Source organism: Prenolepis imparis, unplaced genomic scaffold (assembly GCF_030444845.1).
Source record: "Prenolepis imparis isolate NDT839.2.m4 unplaced genomic scaffold, iyPreImpa1.0 SCAF_249, whole genome shotgun sequence".
Lineage (NCBI taxonomy): Eukaryota > Metazoa > Arthropoda > Insecta > Hymenoptera > Formicidae > Prenolepis > Prenolepis imparis.
The window spans coordinates 1-19,390 of record NW_028141407.1 but is presented as its reverse complement, the minus strand read 5'-3'; the positions used below and the strand labels follow the sequence as shown (position 1 = coordinate 19,390).

General features: G+C 37.2%; 1 protein-coding gene across 1 annotated transcript; it reads right to left on the bottom strand.

Moving 5' to 3' along the window:
- Positions 1-4,678: 4,678 nt before the first annotated feature.
- Positions 4,679-6,739, bottom strand: LOC145948120 (uncharacterized). The gene has a single exon (XM_083057877.1). It carries the CDS (start codon positions 6,737-6,739, stop codon positions 4,679-4,681), a length of 2,061 nt encoding a protein of 686 aa, XP_082914003.1.
- Between the last annotated feature and the right edge of the window lie 12,651 nt (positions 6,740-19,390).

Sequence of the window (19,390 nt, the reverse complement as noted above, 5' to 3'; positions counted from 1 at the left end):
CTAGTCTCGCGATCCCTAGCCTCTCAGTCTCTAGCGTCACGTTCCCCCTTCTCCGCATGACGTCATCCCCGCAAGGACCTTACAACGAGCTACGTATGAGAGCTGAGACTGCTTACGGGTGGGAGAAAGATGGAGAATGGAAATGCATGCAAAAATTACATCATAATTTAGACTTTAAAAACTCTTTATTTATATTTTTTTTTCTTACATATTATGGACTAAAAATTAAAGCTGCCAGCTCACAATCGATGAGTTGATGTTCATTGAAGGTGTCGCTAGCGCGTATTACATTTGATACTTCTTTAGGATTCTCGTTACATTGGACGCAATATTTGAAAATTGTGTAAATTTAACATCGACTGTCTCGGTAATTTTAACCAATCGATCAAAAGATACATCAATGCATGGATCGAGATCGAACATACGGTGTAACGTCGATTCGATCATCATCATGCATACATTTGAAGATTCGAGACTTATGAGTTTGGCGTTGTTAATCGTATGAACTCGCATTGTTAGCGGTCCAACGCTTATAAAACTGTGAACATCATTAGAGTCGTTCCGAAGAAAATTTTAAAGTATCATCGAATATGAAATTTTTATGCTTTTATTCCATATATTCCTACAATTTTTTTTAAGATCTTATATTGAAAATTATTGTACGGAATTCACAAATTTGACATAATAACTTTATAAAAGCGTATTTATTTCGTTTTTAAATCGGATTTTTTTTTATGCAAAGAATAATATTATAAAATCGTAAATCCCCTTACTAATCTTGATCATTGAATAAATCTTACTATTTATCTACATTTCCCTTCAATCAGAAATTTATATAAATTTAAAATCATACTATATTATCGTATGCAATTAATTACAATTGCGATTTAGTGCGATTATTTATATTTATAATAAAAAATGGAAAAATGTTTATATTTGTTTTATTTGAATATTGTCACGTCTGGGTGATCTTCCTTCTCTCTCTATGCCTAGGCTAGTGAGAAAACGGGCGCTCTCTATTTTTGTGAGGCAACCTGCTTACACCGGCTATACCTCTGGGACGCCGAGAGCTAGGACCGAAGTTACGGATCTAGGGAATGTTGTAGGTCACAGGAGTGGGGTATTAGTTACTAGTTGGGAGTATCGAATCTATTAGCGATATCTTCGATGTCGTTTAAAATAGTTATGACTTGATCGAAAGTTATTTTACCATTCAAATATTCATAGATCAAATTGAGTATTAATTGGTAAATTGTATTGCAAATTAAGCCTTGAAGTTGTTTATTCATCTGGATAATAATAATTCAGGGGCTAATTAATAAAATGAATTTGATATTTATTTAATCGTCTGTGAATTCGACGCTTATTTGAGCACCAGGGATATGAAGATTATCTAAGCAGACTATGAGTTGATCGATATCAATAGTTCCTTCTAAAACGTCAGTTAGTAGCCCGATAATTATGTTTATAATTGAATTTGCATCATCGTTTGTTAATCCTTGGACGTCTAATTCAGTAGATCTGGGTAGCATTTGAATTAATTGGTAGAGGCAATGATGAGAATAATATATTTAATGCACATATGATTAAGTGTACATACATCAATAATTTAGATAATTATCGTACTCATCTATTTCTAAAGAATTCTCGGGGAGTTGAGTTTTTAGTTGAGAGATTAAATCGTTAGATTGAGATTCTTCTTGATGGTTATCTGCAGTGTAATTTTCTTTTAAATAGCGTATGTTCTGACACCATTCAGAGAATAATATTAATTCTGGAGAGTATGAATCTAAGCCTGACGGTAAGTTTATTATAGGCATTATTTCGTGCTCGTTTGTTAAGCTTCGTGGAGTATTAGTTTGGGAAGATGAGGTTTTTAAGCGACGCAATGTATCGGGAGAAAATGATACTACTTCACACGATATGACACGCGGCTTATTTCTATATGCCTTACGCTTAAACCAGCGTAAGGTCGATGCAGCGCGTGTTTCGCGAGTTTTCAAGCCGGCTCGATGATTCCTTTTTATCCGACGTGCTTTTCTGTTTCTCGGGTTGCTCATCTACAAGGAGTCATATGGTCAGAATGAAGGGTTAATAATGAGTTAGATAAGGATTATCGTGAGATAACATGAAGGGGAACTAGAGAGAGTGAGATATCAATATCTGATACGTCTATCCATTTGGTTTTAAATATGAATTCAAAAGGAAGGTCTGGGGGTACGGAGAATGTCTTCGGGCAAGTACGATGGATGCCTCGTTGACGATGGAGATACGCAGGGTGTTGATGGGAGGTTTGTCATCGGGCAAGTACGATGGATGCCTCGACAACGACGGGAAGTAGGGGAAAAGGCAGAGAGTTGCTTGTGTGCTTACGGTAAAAGTATGCGTTGCAACTATAGGTAAAATGAGGATTGGACCACGTCCAAAGTGAAATTAGTTCCAGAATTCTGTTTAAGAATTCTTATGCGATATCTTTCTCCTGTTATCGATTTTTATTAGGTGAGAGAAGGTAATGAGGAGTTGTCTTCGGGCAAGTATGATGAATGCCTCGTCGACGATGGAGATACGCAGGGTGTTGATGGGAGGTTTGTCGTCGGGCAAGTACGATGGATGCCTCGACAACGACGGGAAGTTGGGGAAATGGTAGAGAGTCGTCTAGACCTACGAAAGGTACGTCCAACGGCTAGAGGTAAAATGCGGGTTTGGACGACGTCCGAGTGATACCAGGAGTATTGTTTCTACGTTAATGTTGCTAAATTCTGATATTGATACCTTGAATAATTATGAAAAGGTATTTGGATTCTGATTTGATAAATACTGATTGACAACGGGAAACTGTTAGCTGCATGCAATGCTTAACAGTGGATTTCGTTTATTTGTTTTAGGAGAAGATAGTGATTGAAAGAGAATTGTCAGTCTAGAGTAACTTAGAATTAAAATTGGCGTGTTAAATAGTCTGGGTAATTATAAGTACTTACCTTGTGATAGACTGTGAACTTCAGGCAGTGGATCGTAATACGCTCGTTCGCCTTTTTCCCTTCTCTAGGACCTCGGTCGCGGGATGTTTGGCAAAATCAACGTATTCGAGTTTTGAAGCACAAGAGTTCTTTATTTAACTTTTACTTTATAATTCTATGCGCGACTAACAAATTGGGTATGTCGACGCAGTTGACGGCAAACGCGTGACTTTATACAGAGTATCGTAAGGCTACAGAAATGATGTACTGTAGAGCTACGGTGGGATCTCGATAATGAGATGCCGTAGAGTTACGGTGAGATGCTAATGATGGTATGCCGCAATGAAGTTAAGAATTAAGGGTTTATATACCCATCAAATAGAGAAAAATCTGAGTGTCGTGTGCAATTCCCTTTTGGTGGGGATTTCTAAGAAAGACGTTTTCTTGGAATATGTCACAATAAATTGTACTAAGAGGTCACGATACGGTGACCCGCAGGAGCGAACGCTCTAGGTGTCAACTATCAATTTACGAGTTTTAGATAATCTGGACCGGATATCGAAGTTAGGCGGTGAGCTTGAGATGAGGAGCGACGATTCCAAGAAGTGTCTAATTTATTATTCTTTTGTGGTTTGAACGCTAGCATCCGATAACGCGAGGGAGATAACGGACGGAAGCGGCTTGTCACCTACGATCGGCACTTAATTACTTGCTGATTGTGAGCTGATTTTAGAGGGGTCTGCGCATAGATACATGTTAAAGTTTCTTGTAGTTCGCCAAATATTCATTTGTACGTTTATGGAATCATTTCTTATATAATTTATTTTATGTTATTAATTGGAATTCTTAATGATTGATAATTTATAATAAAACTTGAGTTTAATGCAATAGGGTAAGATTAAGTTATTTCTAAATTATAGAATTATGATTCCATAACGTAATATCGAGACTTTCTTGTTCTCGTTTGACTTAATTCTATAATAAAATATTCTCTTTAATTATATCCACTTGGGCCTTATTTATAAGTCTCTTCATTTAATAATTTACTCAATAAATCTTAATAATCTTGGGTTCGTTATCGAAATCATTTAATGACTGAAATAAGGCTTCGTAAATATAATTGCGGATGAAATCTTAAAATATTAAGTGTTTGAACACTTTTAGTAATTCATCGAATGCTTGTCGCAGGCTTGTCGTTACAATGCATCGCAAGATAAGGATTTATGGAACCTTCCTCATAATAATTCTGTCAATGATTAAAATACTTCTAAAACTCATTACTATAAGTCTTAAATCGTTAAGTAAAGTTCGACAAGTTATTATGTTTCTGATTCCATAAATAATATTATTATATTGTTTAATTAATATTGAATATTCATATATAGGTGGGTTAGTCATGATTAAAATATATTCTTATTGCTAAGGGTTAGTTTCATATAATAACAACTGGTTAGTTGAAGTATACGCTCAGGGGTCTCGGATGACGTTTGATTGGTCGGATCGCTAGTTCCTGGTAGCGGCTAGTTAGAACTAGATAACTGGAGACCCTAGATTTGATATGGTTAGTAATTAATAATATAAATGCTTGATTTTAGTCTAAACAATTATATGTAAAGAGGAAAATCATTAATTATCCTTAAATTTTAAGTATTGGCGCAGGAAAAACAGTAGCGCGCAAAAATATGGTTTCGCGAAAATGACGGGACGTTACACCTCCCCCCTTATTTAAGAACAAATTGCGATATATTCGAAGGAATTTGTTCGAGATCTTTTAAACGATCTCTTAAATTTTGATATGAATTAATATCAGAAACATTATTAGTAGTTGCTGATTCGATGTTGGATGAGGCATTATCATTTGGTCTTGAAAACCCATTAATGATTACGGTAGGTTCCCTGGAGAGGTCTTCAGGAGCAGAAGGTGAAGGTGGTCCCTTGGCTGGTTTTTTATTGTCGGTCCTATCGACAGGTCCTCGTGCGAGATGAAGTAGTAGATGAGTGAGAGAGCTCCAAATGGCTCCAGCCAAATGCATGCTCCATCCATAGGCGGAATGTAAGGCATAACCGTGAATAGCTGTATCGACGAAGACTTTTATGATGCGAATAATTATTAGAATGCCAAGGATTCCAGCAGTTGCGGATCCGAATGAAATAAATCCGGTCCATATTCGTGAGGCGGCACTCTCGGCAATTTTATTGAGAGAGGCTTCGTCCAATAAATTATACATGGAGACAGCGTCGGAGTTAATGGAGTATCCCGTAATTCCTCTTGCAATTGTATTTAGAAGAGCGGGTTTCTCTGCGGGGAACATAATGTGATCCCTCAGTTTTTCTATATCTTCTTCGGAGTATATTCCGCTGACAGCGAGGGCTCCTGGCGTCAAATAATCCCAGGTTAATGTCGTCATTGGTTTTAATTGTTGCGGAGGTAACTGTCTGATTTGAGGTTCAGGTGTAAATTGAACCCATGTATCCTCGATACGGTACATAGTTGGTAATTCAAAACTGCATTCCCTTTGATTTCCATATTTAGAAATTATCCGGGATTTCGGGGTGAGAAACAAGGAAGTGTTGCGGGTGGTTACAGGTAATTCCGTGTAACATTCCTTTGTTTTCCTTACTACAACATCTACAGGTATGCATTTGACGATGTGCGTGGTTTCCCCGGTTGTAACTGCCATATAGCCGGGTCCTTTCATAAGGCGATATGCGAATTCATCTGGTTGAAGAGTAGCGAAAGACAGGGCGTTGGTGATTACCTGTCTTTCTAATTCGCATTTTTGTTGCATAACATTATAATATAATGAAGTCATTTGTTGTCGGATGTGTTTTTCCACATACACGAATTTAGAATTCATATATGTGAATATATCCAGGTTGTCCACGGGGATGATACCTCGGCTGGCGAAGGTATCGCCTTGCTTTGTCTCTAGGATAAAGAGCTTAGGGTGCTCTGTGCGAAATAAAGTGTATCCGCACAAGGGTTGTTCTTTTGTCTTCGTAAGTGCGAACGTGACGTCCTGCGTAGTCAGACTATAAATAATTGGAGAAAGAGGGTTAGTTGAATTATCTGTAATTTTAGTTGCTAAACCCTCATAAAGAACGTCATATTGATGGAAATTGCAAGCAGATGTTGGCAAGGATTTCCAATACGAGTATCCGTTTTCGGAATCGATGCAAAATCCTTCGCTCAAGAGACAAATGGTTCCGGATTTTAATATTATTTTTCCGGAGTTTAATTGTACGGGAACGTGCGATGTCCTCAAGGAGATTTTGACGACGGCTTGAACAACGACGTTGTCCCAGGTTCCGTAAGGGTCGGAGTACTGAGTGCCTTTGCAGGTTCCGTCGTTATTAGTGCGTCCGGCTAAGGTGAGACTATAATAAGTAGTCTGATTAGCTCTTAGTCCGTGAATGATATTGCTATCTCCGAGAGAGAATGTTCCATCTTGGAATGCCCTTCGGCACACTGTATATCCGGTTTCGTGGATATAATCTGCCTTTCCGTTATGGACTATGGAGACATGCGAGTGCATTCCGCAGTGGTAAATTGTCCGTGATATTTCCACCTTGCACTGGATGACTTCTGCATGATTGTAGTCCGAGAGTTGTAAGAGTTGCATGTAGACGTCAGTCGAATTGGGTTTCCGTATATCAAGATTGCATTCTCCAACATCGAGCAACGATACCGAAGTAATATTCAGGTGTTGTCCGCCACAATCGAATCCAATAAGAGCGTGAATCGAATTAACGAGAACGAGAATCGCGAAGTACGACAACATGTCTGTAATAATGCATAGTGAAGTATATATATATAGATATTCTTAATCTAATTGTTCGTGTATGTGATATTGCTTTAAAATTATGATTATATGTGTATGTTTGTATTCCTATAGCTTTGTAATCAAGTAGGATATATATATATGTGATTATTATTGAATATATATATATTCTTATTCTAATTATACGTAAATATATATATATTGTTTTATTATTATTATTTTTTTTTGTGTGCTTTTTGGGGGTTTTTTTTTCTTTATAAATATATCTATATATATATATAGTATATGAGGTATCCTTTTGTCACCGAGTAAAGTATGGAATTATAATAGATTATATGCACGTTTTATTCTAAAATTATGAATATGTAAATTATTATTTTTTTTCCTTTTTTTTTTTATATATATATGCTATATGTCTTATAACTTTATTTTGCAACTGAGTAAGATATAAGAATTGTACTTGGGTATATATGTACGTTCTATACTTAAGATATATATATTTCATTAAAATTACTTTAATTAGATCAGTTAGAACCAATGCGTAGATGTTAATTATTTAGGGTGAAGCTTATCGTAGCGAGGAATATATACTATATTAACTTACATAGATGCTTAATGATAAATAAAAATTCTCTTCTCTCTTTTTGTTATTATTTTTTCGAGGACGCTTTCGTATTTTGCTAGTTCTCTGAATCAGGCCGCCAAGCTGCGAGGGTCTGATATTGCATCCATATGTGTAGTTTTTCGCTGGGAAAGGTTGTGTTTTAACGTCTTTGGTAAGTTAGAAAGGGCGTGTCAAGTCGTAAACATATCATAGGTAGAAGTGTATGTGAGTAGAGGGGGAATGGGAGGAAAAAGAAAATGGTTTTCCACGTGCAGGTCAACGAAGAAGAATCGCACAGTCGCACTTTAGTTTTGCAGTGGTAAGAGTGTTGTGAGAAAAGAAAAATTTATAATGGAAATTGAAGTCCCGTATTCGAAAACGAGGGTGGTGATCAGGCGATTACCGATAATTCTGGTGATGGAGTTTGATAAGGAGAACGTAAGTAGTTATTCATGAATGTGTATGAGTCTGTTTTATTATTAATGCTATTACCTCTGATATTAATGATATTTGATATTTGCTTAATAATTTGGAACGGGGCGATCGAGATAGGGAAATATAATAATTAAGGGTTTTCTTTCTCAGCCCAACGTTATTCTTTCTGTGTATCAATACATGAAGAAGGATCGCGAAGATCGGCGAGTGAGAGCCGAAGAGAGACGGCGCTGGGAGGCTTTCCTGGAGGAGGAAGGGGATGATATTTTCTCCCTGAATAAATTATTTGAGGAATGGAGCGAGGAGGAGAGATTGTTCAGAGAGAGATTTCTGATCACCGATGAGATGCTCAGTAAGTTCTTTTAAATTTTTTTTTTTATGACGCGGTTTGTTAATATATAATTGATAATTCGATGTATGTAACCTTTATTTGTTTGTTAGAGGACGACTGGGATTGTGGACCACCGTGGAGGGTATGCTTGTGGAAGAACGTAGTGAAGATGAGTAGACTACGTGCTGAAAGAAGGGTGCAGAGAATGATCGATTTCGCGGCGCCGGTGAGGAGGTGTGAGGACGCGGGGTACGATGATTTTGAAGACGCGGAGTACCGTGAAGAAGTTTTACGCCAAGCGGGATTCTATAAGAATTAGGTAAGTAAGCTTTCTTTTACTTTGTTTTGCTTTGGGTTTATCTCATTGCTTGACATTATATTATTTTTGTGCATTGTTTCAGAACTGCCTTGATAGCGTCATCGATTCAGGTTATTCTGAAGAGCGCGCGCGCGATCGCAAATGTTCGTATATATTTTTAATAGTTCTTTTATAATAATTATTATCGTATGTATTTTACGTAATTATTAAAATTATGCTTATCGAGAAACTGCGTTATTTTATTTCATACTGCCTTCATAAGTACTTTATATACTCGTAAGATTAGAGGAAACACCGTAGAAGCATTTTATTGTTTATGATTAAGATTCATTAATTAAAATATATATATTCTTATGATTTAAATCCATATATATATGATTCGTAAGAAGCTAAGAATGCACTTTGTTATATTATTATCGTATTAATTATCGTATATATATATTTTGTTTTTTTTTTTTTTTTTATTTTTTTTATTATTTTTTTTTTATTTATTAAATAGGACGAACACTTTATTATCTACGATCAAGATTAAATAAATCAGATATTTGTCAGCCATATTTGCTTAAGACTAGTTATTTGTCGTAATGTAATTGTTTCGCCAGAATAATTATAGTAGTAAGATCGAAGGAAGCTATAAAGAGACATTTTATCATTTTATATATATAAGATTAAATAGATAGGACACTTTATCGTATTAGGATTAAATAGATAGGACATTTTAAAGTTACTTAAAGTATAGTATATTTTCCAAAATGTTTTCGTTCAATGTCTTCATTAAGTATTAAAATACTTAGAGTTAAAAGTAGTAATATAGAATGTATATTTTATATAATTTTAACGATATATTATCATTTAATATATATATATGTATTATCTCTATAAATTTGAACACTAATAATGATTAAATGCTGCGTATAATTTTCATATTACGTTTTAGACTGTACGTTTAACGAAATGTAGTATAACTAGTTTACTGTATCTCCTAATTTTAGTTAATTACGCGGAATTGCATTTGCCTTGGACTTAAATATTTATAAGGTTATAATAAAGATATAATTTATTCTATACTTTGTTATAAATTAGTGATTTATTTAGTTAATAAATGTTAAGCTAGAGACCGTTTATAGAATTGTCTTAGTTATGACTAGATAACTCATCAAGGTTAGAATATAGGTTACATAGGAGTATGTAAATGTTAGAAAATAGATTTTGTTTTAGTAAATAGATTATTTGGTTATTAGGTTGGGGTTCTCAATTCAATTTCGAAGCCAGTGTCGTTATCGTACACCGAGAGGTAAAGAACGTCCAGGGTAGCAGTGTCCAGAACTAGAAGTGCGATTTTGTTAGAATAGTATGTTTTAAAGGCGTTCATGAATTCTATATAAGCGATAAAGCAATCGTTACATTGTAAAACAGAGCGTTTTTCTATGGCTATTTCGCTGCTGCAGATTTGACAGTCGGCAGGGCTCATATCTCCGTCTATAACTCCATGACCAATTATATGTTTATAACCCTTTGGGGTTGTGCGGTTATAGCATTTAATACAAAGTCTTTTGCCACTTTCTTCAGCTTGGTAGCCAGATATTCGTAGGCATTTTATTTCATATAGTTCTGGAAAGTGCTTTAACAAGGGATGTGGGTTGTATTTAAAATTCTTCCCGATGCACATTTTGCAATTAGTAAGTATAGCGTTAGTATTTATTGTTGTTAAAGTTTTTTTATGCGTATAAAGTGGGAATATTTAGTACGGTTGCTGCATTTAAGCAGAAATTAAGATGGTTTATTAGAAATGGAAAATTTGTTAATTAGTTAATTAATAAAAGATGTCAGGTGATCCGTAAAACAGTGTTGATAAAAAGGAGAACTGTTTCCACCTGAAGTTGATCCGGGGCCTTAGGGGCAGTTCGTAGTCACAGACGATGGAGAGCTGTTAAAGAGGATAACTGCTTTAGGCCCTGGAATAATGTTTCGTTGGCGCTGCCAACATCTGTAAACAAAGATGATACATGTTATTTTATCCTGGTTCAACATGTGCAATTTTTAACTTGTTAACGTGAACAATTCTGGGTTTATTTTTGACTAATAATTTGACGTTGCACTGCGGTAGAACTTCTATAATTTCATGGGGTCCGGTATATTGGTCGGCGAATTTTCCTTTTGCAGGTTCCTTTAGTAAAAATACACGTGATCCTACTTGAAAATTTTGTTCGTTAACTTTTCGATCGTAATAATGTTTACTTCGTTCTTTAGAGTTTATGAGGTTTTTGCGTGCGTCTTCTTGTGTGTCATGTATTCTGTTAAATAAATCAGTCAGATAATCTCGATAGGTAGTCTCTAGATTTCCTTCGACAGGTGGGTGAGCGGAGGGTAATCGGGCTATTCTACCGAAGATTAACTCAAATGGTGGGTATTTAGTTCCTTCATGAACACTAGTGTTATAAGAAAACATTGCCATGTTAATATGACTATCCCAGTCTCTCTTTCTGGACCTGAATTTTAAGATATTCTGTCAGTACATGATGTGATCTTTCAAGAGAACCGTTAGATTGAGGATGATAGGCGGTAGTTTTAAAGTGTTGTATATTAAACATTTTAGCTAAATTTCGTATGAGACCAGAGAGAAAATTAGTTCCTTGGTCCGTAAGGATGGCTTTAGGAGCGCCGTATATGCAAATGAAATTTCTAGTGAGCGCAATAGCAATGGATAAAGAATTAGCTTCTCTTAAAGGAACGGCTACAGAATATTTAGTCAATAAATCTTGCATAGTTAATATATATTGATTTCCAGAATTTGTTATAGGGAGAGGACCTACTATATCGAGAGCTACTTTGTCGAATGCGGCCCTAGGTGTATCTGTAATTACCATGGGTTGTCTTGTTTTTACACGTGTTAATTTCTTTAACTGACATTGACGACACCTCTGAATAAGATGCTGTATATCTTTTTTCATAGTGTTCCAATGATAATAAGGTCTTAATCGGTTATAAGTTTTAGTTACTCCTTTATGACCACCGTGAGCGGAGGAATGATTCTCGATAATGAGCGTTTCGCGTTCTTCGGCAGGGGGAATTCGAACTAAGTTTTCGCAGACTGTAATGTGGATGGGTAATTCTCTCAAAAATTCTTGAATTTGGCTAATCACGTATCGCCATGGTATATCGTCGAAACGATCAGTTTTACTGATATTAAAGGAGGCTAAACGTAATTCGGTTACGGCATCTAAAAGGGAACGCATACAATTTTTTAACGTTTGTTGTTCTAAGCGCGAACGATTATTTAATCTTATAGGAATGGATATTAATGTTTTTGATTTAACTGTTTGTACATTTACTCTTTCAAACGTGAGGTTCTCATATACAGGTAGTAAATTTGCTTGTTGATATTCTTTAGCGCCGTTATCATAAGGAGTTCCATCCATTTGAATAAAAATTACGTGATCGTCTTTTTGTCTTAATAAACAGTCGCGGCTTTCGGTTACTAGAATTAAATCTGTTTCCCGTGGTTCTGCGAGTTGGAGTACTTCTTCATATATGTGATCTCCTTCGCGTAGGTCAATAACTGTTCTTCGTTTATTGTCGCCGTCTTCGCTGCTGTCGTCGTCACTGGAATATTCTTCTACTATTACGTCAGGTTCCTGAGGATGTGGATTAGGTGGAGGAGTCTTAATAACTTCGCAATAAATATTAGGGTTACTAGAAACAGGTTCGACTAATGATTCGTTTGGAGGTTCATCATACTCGTGATTTACGAATAGAGGAATGGCGAGATTAATAGGTGGATTTCTGGATAAAGCATCTGCATTATTATTTAAACTCCCTTTCTTATATTGTATTTCGTATTCGTATTCAGCCAATTTTGTTCTCCATTTCCATAATCTGGAGGAAGGGTCCTTAATAGAATGTAACCATACGAGGGGTTTATGATCAGTAATAATAGTGAATTTCTTTCCGTATAAATAAGGTCGAAAATGATTGACGCAATAAACTATGGCTAAGCATTCTTTTTCGATAGTAGAATAATTTTGTTCGGCGTTATTTAACACGCGGGAGGTATAAGCGATAGGTAAATCTTTTCCGATTTGCCCTTGACTGAGTACTCCTCCGACAGCATATCCGGATGCGTCGGTTGTTAAAATGAAAGGTTGAGTGAAATCGGGATATTGAAGTATAGGTTCAGAGCATAAAGAGCGTTTTAGAATGTCGAAAGCCTCTATTTGCTTTTGTTGCCAATTAAACGTATTATTTTTCTTTAGTAGGTCTGTGAGTGGTTTAGCGACCTTGGAAAATTGAGGGATAAATCGTCTATAGTATCCAGCTAATCCTAGAAATTGTTTTATGTGTTTTTCATTTTTCGGAGGGGGAAATCTAACTATAGATGCTATTTTCTTTGGATCGGGCCTGACTCCGTCATCTCCGATAATATGACCGAGGTACGCTACTTCGTGATGTAGAAATTCGCATTTATCGGGTTGTAATTTTAAATTCGCGTTTCTTAATCTTTGCATCAATTTATTAAATTTAATTTCATGCTCTTCTAGAGATCTGGCGTAAATAACTATGTCGTCCATATATACGAATAATTCATTACCCTGTAATCCAGAAAGAACGTTATCCATTAATCTTTGAAAAGTCGCTGGAGCATTTTTTAGACCGAAAGGCATTCTTTTAAATTGATAATGACCGTATGGAGTCGAAAATGCGGTTTTAGGGGCATCTTTAGGAGCCATGGGGATTTGATGGAAACCGGAGGCTAGATCGAGAACAGAGAAATATTTAGCGGATCCTAATTGATCTAAAATATCAGTTATATTTGGGAGAGGGTATGCGTCTCCTATGGTTTTTTCATTGAGACCGCGATAGTCGATGACCATTCGCCATCTTTTATTTCCCTGCGAATCTGATTTTTTGGGTACTATCCACACGGGGGAATTATAAGGGGATGTAGAATATTCGATTAAATTATTGGATAATAATTCATTAACTTGTTTATTGATCTCGTCTTTGTGGACAGGAGGAAATCGATATTGTTTCGTATGGATAGGGATCTCATTAGTAGTGGGTATGAAATGCTGAGTGGCGTTAGTAGCTCCGAGATTATCGTCAGGAAGATGAAATCTGTCGGCATGATTATGAATTAATGATTTGACATTATTGAACTCCTCGGAGTTTAAATGTTCTAATCGTAGAAACTGCATGGTAGCAGATGTGCGATCGCAAGAAGCTTCGTCATTGCGAACTTCTTCGAGATATGAAGGGTTATTAATATATAAAGGAGAAGTCGTTACGAGCCCTCGGGTTGCAACGACTTGGGTAGGATTGTCTTCAAAATCTAATTGATCATTATGAATCACTGGGTGCCCTAAGGTTGCAGTGATATTTTCGTATCTAACCTTTTCATTGCATTCAGAAGAAGGACCATCGGTCGTCTCATTCCCTCGGGTTTTGACGACACCGTCTGGGATCGTGGATCCAGACGTATCGGCAAAGTCAAAATCTTCTAATTCGGCAGAAGGGACCTCTACGTGATAAGCACGGTCAGAGGTATTAATAATGGGTAGGTAAGCTTTACCGTTAATATTAGAGACTATAGCTTCTCCGAGATATACATCTTTGTTATACACGAAGCGAGGTATATATCCGTATGATTTATCTGGGTTAGTGATATTAATGAAAAAGGGCGAGACGGATCGCGGTCCGACGCGGAGAAAACTTGCCTCTGAGAATGGAATTCTAATATCGTCGTAATGTAAGCATCGATTTTTATAATCGATAGTAGCGGCGCGTGTTTTCAAAAAGGTGTTTCCTAAAATTCCATCCTGAGGAAAAGTGACGGTATCGGGAATTATATGAAAACAGGTAGGGAGACCAAGAAAATTTATAACAACGGAGCCTAAAGTCGGCATCACTTCTGAAGATAGTCCCTGAAGAGCTAGGACATCTTCTTCGCGAATTTTTATTTTTTGATCAAGACAGTGTCGTTTTATGAGATTTACTCCAGAGCCTGAATCGACCATGAAGAGGCAGTCTCCCTGAAGGTCTGGGGATGAAAGGACAACAGTGGGTAAGCTATGGGGTTTTGCTTTTTCTTCTATTCTTCCAATACTGGTGATAAGGTATGAGTCGGGCTTAGAGGTCGCACTGTAGTAACTGGTGCGCGTTGGAGAAGAGAAGGGCGTCCCGGTTGAGCATCGTTCCGGCGGGCGCCAATTGTTACCGGAACGCTCTGGGCGTTTCCCTGATTATTGTTACTGGTAGAAGGGTGAGGAGGGGAAGAATTATTTCCGAGGGAGCGTCTGTACGCGAGCTTGCGACATTCGTCAATAAGATGTCCGGGGTTTTTACAGTAGCGACAGATTTTCTCGGTAGGGTAATTAGGTCCGGGTTGTCCTGGGATAAGAGGTTTTATAAAGGGGATATTATTTCGTGATGATTTTGATAGAGAGGATTGTTGTGGATCATGAGTTATTGTTTGTTGCAATGGTCCGGATCTATTCGAGAAATCAGCGCGAGGAGGAATGTTAGTTCTATGCATGGAAGTAGCCCGTTTGCGCGCATTTTCTGCTTCTAGAGTTTTTGATAATTTTATAGCGGTCTCGAGGACGTGGTCGAGTGAGAAGGCTCCTTCTAATTTAACTCTAATCAACAAATCAGTAGGGAGACCGTTAACGAAACTAGTACTAACACTACGGTCGATGGTATCTTTGGTGGATTCGTCGATATCTCCGTAACAGTCGCTTTCTCCGTCGATTATAGCTGCACGTAATTCTTTTACTCTGGCTATATAATCGAAAATATCCTCGTTAGGTTTCATATAGATGTTTGCGAGTTCACCGCGATACTGATCTACAGATTTATTTGGACCGAAAATAGCTTTTAACTGTTTTGTTAATGAAAAAACAGAGTTATATTCTCTTCCTTCTACTGCGGAGTAAGCATGTCCTTGTAATTTATTAATTATAAGTTGCACTAAGTAATGTTCGTGATATTGTGGTATTAATTCGCGGGCACGTTCGCAGATTTTACTAAATTGAAAAACAGACATTTTGTGTCCGTCGTATTTAGGGATAGAATCGACTACGTCTTTAAAACGGATCGGAGAAGGTATGTCGACGGGACTAGTCGCATGAGTGTTTTCTGAAGGGAGGTAATCAAAATGAGCTCTTCTTTGATTGGATGCATCAGAAGTCAGATTATTAATACGTTGATTTAAAATCTCTACTTGTCTGGGTAAAGCACTAAGGTGAGAGATTTGCTCAACTAAGGTAGTTAATATTGAGTCATGCTGGTCGTCTGATTTTTTTGTTTCGATTTCTCGTAATAGTGCTTTAAATTCGTCTGTCTTTTCCTGCAGTAATTTGTGTTGTTCTTTGAGTGATTTTTCTTTTTCCGTTAACATTTGACTAAAAATTTCAAGTTCGGATCGTGATACACCTTCCTCAGCCTCGGAGGGAGGATTAGAACTTTGCGATCGTGTAGTCGGCATGGCGCACTTACCTTAGAGAGAAATAAGAGGCTGAAAGAAAATATATTAATAAGATTAGTTACAGTGTTCGGTCGCTTAGTCGGGACCGAATAGATGTCGAATTTTATAGATTTTGCGACGGGGATCTGTACGTTCAATTGTTTTGTAATCAGGATATTTGCATTCGAATTCTATTGGCGATGGTTTGTAATCGATACTCTTATTTTCGTTAGATAGTGGTTTGGGGTCGTTTGTATTATTAGTTAAATTGTATAATCTGGTAAATAAAGGAAGGGGATTTTGGAAAGAGGAGATTGTTTCTTTGATCTGGAAATTAATCCTTTTAATTTGAACTCGACGCCCGCCTTTCCTGGGCATGAGGGAAAATAAAATGTATTTGAAATTTTAACTTATTTCTCAACTGTTGCCACACTCTTCGTCAGCGACAGTTGGTGTTGTTGCCACACTTCGTCAGCGACAACTAAGTCGAATCTCAAATCAAGATAATCATTTAGGAAAGGAATTGAATATAATTGAAAATTCAATCATAATCGTCTGTTGCCACCCTCTTCGTCAGCGACAGCGATAATTGTTGCCACACTTGTCAGCGACAATTTGATCAAATTTCAAGTTACACTCGTTATTCACTTTCGATTTAAATTTTTAGAATTTTAACGCGAAAGAGGATTAATTCTTGAGACCTTTACACAGGAGGATCCTTATCAGTCCTTTAGGCAATCCCACCGCTGCCACCAAAGTTTTTGGATTGTCACGTCTGGGTGATCTTCCTTCTCTCTCTATGCCTAGGCTAGTGAGAAAACGGGCGCTCTCTATTTTTGTGAGGCAACCTGCTTACACCGGCTATACCTCTGGGACGCCGAGAGCTAGGACCGAAGTTACGGATCTAGGGAATGTTGTAGGTCACAGGAGTGGGGTATTAGTTACTAGTTGGGAGTATCGAATCTATTAGCGATATCTTCGATGTCGTTTAAAATAGTTATGACTTGATCGAAAGTTATTTTACCATTTAAATATTCATAGATCAAATTGAGTATTAATTGGTAAATTGTATTGCAAATTAAGCCTTGAAGTTGTTTATTCATCTGGATAATAATAATTCAGGGGCTAATTAATAAAATGAATTTGATATTTATTTAATCGTCTGTGAATTCGACGCTTATTTGAGCACCAGGGATATGAAGATTATCTAAGCAGACTATGAGTTGATCGATATCAATAGTTCCTTCTAAAACGTCAGTTAGTAGCCCGATAATTATGTTTATAATTGAATTTGCATCATCGTTTGTTAATCCTTGGACGTCTAATTCAGTAGATCTGGGTAGCATTTGAATTAATTGGTAGAGGCAATGATGAGAATAATATATTTAATGCACATATGATTAAGTGTACATACATCAATAATTTAGATAATTATCGTACTCATCTATTTCTAAAGAATTCTCGGGGAGTTGAGTTTTTAGTTGAGAGATTAAATCGTTAGATTGAGATTCTTCTTGATGGTTATCTGCAGTGTAATTTTCTTTTAAATAGCGTATGTTCTGACACCATTCAGAGAATAATATTAATTCTGGAGAGTATGAATCTAAGCCTAACGGTAAGTTTATTATAGGCGTTATTTCGTGCTCGTTTGTTAAGCTTCGTGGAGTATTAGTTTGGGAAGATGAGGTTTTTAAGCGACGCAATGTATCGGGAGAAAATGATACTACTTCACACGATATGACACGCGGCTTATTTCTATATGCCTTACGCTTAAACCAGCGTAAGGTCGATGCAGCGCGTGTTTCGCGAGTTTTCAAGCCGGCTCGATGATTCCTTTTTATCCGACGTGCTTTTCTGTTTCTCGGGTTGCTCATCTACAAGGAGTCATATGGTCAGAATGAAGGGTTAATAATGAGTTAGATAAGGATTATCGTGAGATAACATGAAGGGGAACTAGAGAGAGTGAGATATCAATATCTGATACGTCTATCCATTTGGTTTTAAATATGAATTCAAAAGGAAGGTCTGGGGGTACGGAGAATGTCTTCGGGCAAGTACGATGGATGCCTCGTTGACGATGGAGATACGCAGGGTGTTGATGGGAGGTTTGTCATCGGGCAAGTACGATGGATGCCTCGACAACGACGGGAAGTAGGGGAAAAGGCAGAGAGTTGCTTGTGTGCTTACGGTAAAAGTATGCGTTGCAACTATAGGTAAAATGAAGATTGGACCACGTCCAGAGTGAAATTAGTTCCAGAATTCTGTTTAAGAATTCTGTTTAAGAAAGAAAGAATTCTTATGCGATATCTTTCTCCTGTTATCGATTTTTATTAGGTGAGAGAAGGTAATGAGGAGTTGTCTTCGGGCAAGTATGATGAATGCCTCGTCGACGATGGAGATACGCAGGGTGTTGATGGGAGGTTTGTCGTCGGGCAAGTACGATGGATGCCTCGACAACGACGGGAAGTTGGGGAAATGGTAGAGAGTCGTCTGGACCTACGAAAGGTACGTCCAACGGCTAGAGGTAAAATGCGGGTTTGGACGACGTCCGAGTGATACCAGGAGTATTGTTTCTACGTTAATGTTGCTAAATTCTGATATTGATACCTTGAATAATTATGAAAAGGTATTTGGATTCTGATTTGATAAATACTGATTGACAACGGGAAACTGTTAGCTGCATGCAATGCTTAACAGTGGATTTCGTTTATTTGTTTTAGGAGAAGGTAGTGATTGAAAGAGAATTGTCAGTCTAGAGTAACTTAGAATTAAAATTGGCGTGTTAAATAGTCTGGGTAATTATAAGTACTTACCTTGTGATAGACTGTGAACTTCAGGCAGTGGATCGTAATACGCTCGTTCGCCTTTTTCCCTTCTCTAGGACCTCGGTCGCGGGATGTTTGGCAAAATCAACGTATTCGAGTTTTGAAGCACAAGAGTTCTTTATTTAACTTTTACTTTATAATTCTATGCGCGACTAACAAATTGGGTATGTCGACGCAGTTGACGGCAAACGCGTGACTTTATACAGAGTATCGTAAGGCTACAGAAATGATGTACTGTAGAGCTACGGTGGGATCTCGATAATGAGATGCCGTAGAGTTACGGTGAGATGCTAATGATGGTATGCCGCAATGAAGTTAAGAATTAAGGGTTTATATACCCATCAAATAGAGAAAAATCTGAGTGTCGTGTGCAATTCCCTTTTGGTGGGGATTTCTAAGAAAGACGTTTTCTTGGAATATGTCACAATAAATTGTACTAAGAGGTCACGATACGGTGACCCGCAGGAGCGAACGCTCTAGGTGTCAACTATCAATTTACGAGTTTTAGATAATCTGGACCGGATATCGAAGTTAGGCGGTGAGCTTGAGATGAGGAGCGACGATTCCAAGAAGTGTCTAATTTATTATTCTTTTGTGGTTTGAACGCTAGCATCCGATAACGCGAGGGAGATAACGGACGGAAGCGGCTAGTACTCTGCGTTGATACCACTGCTT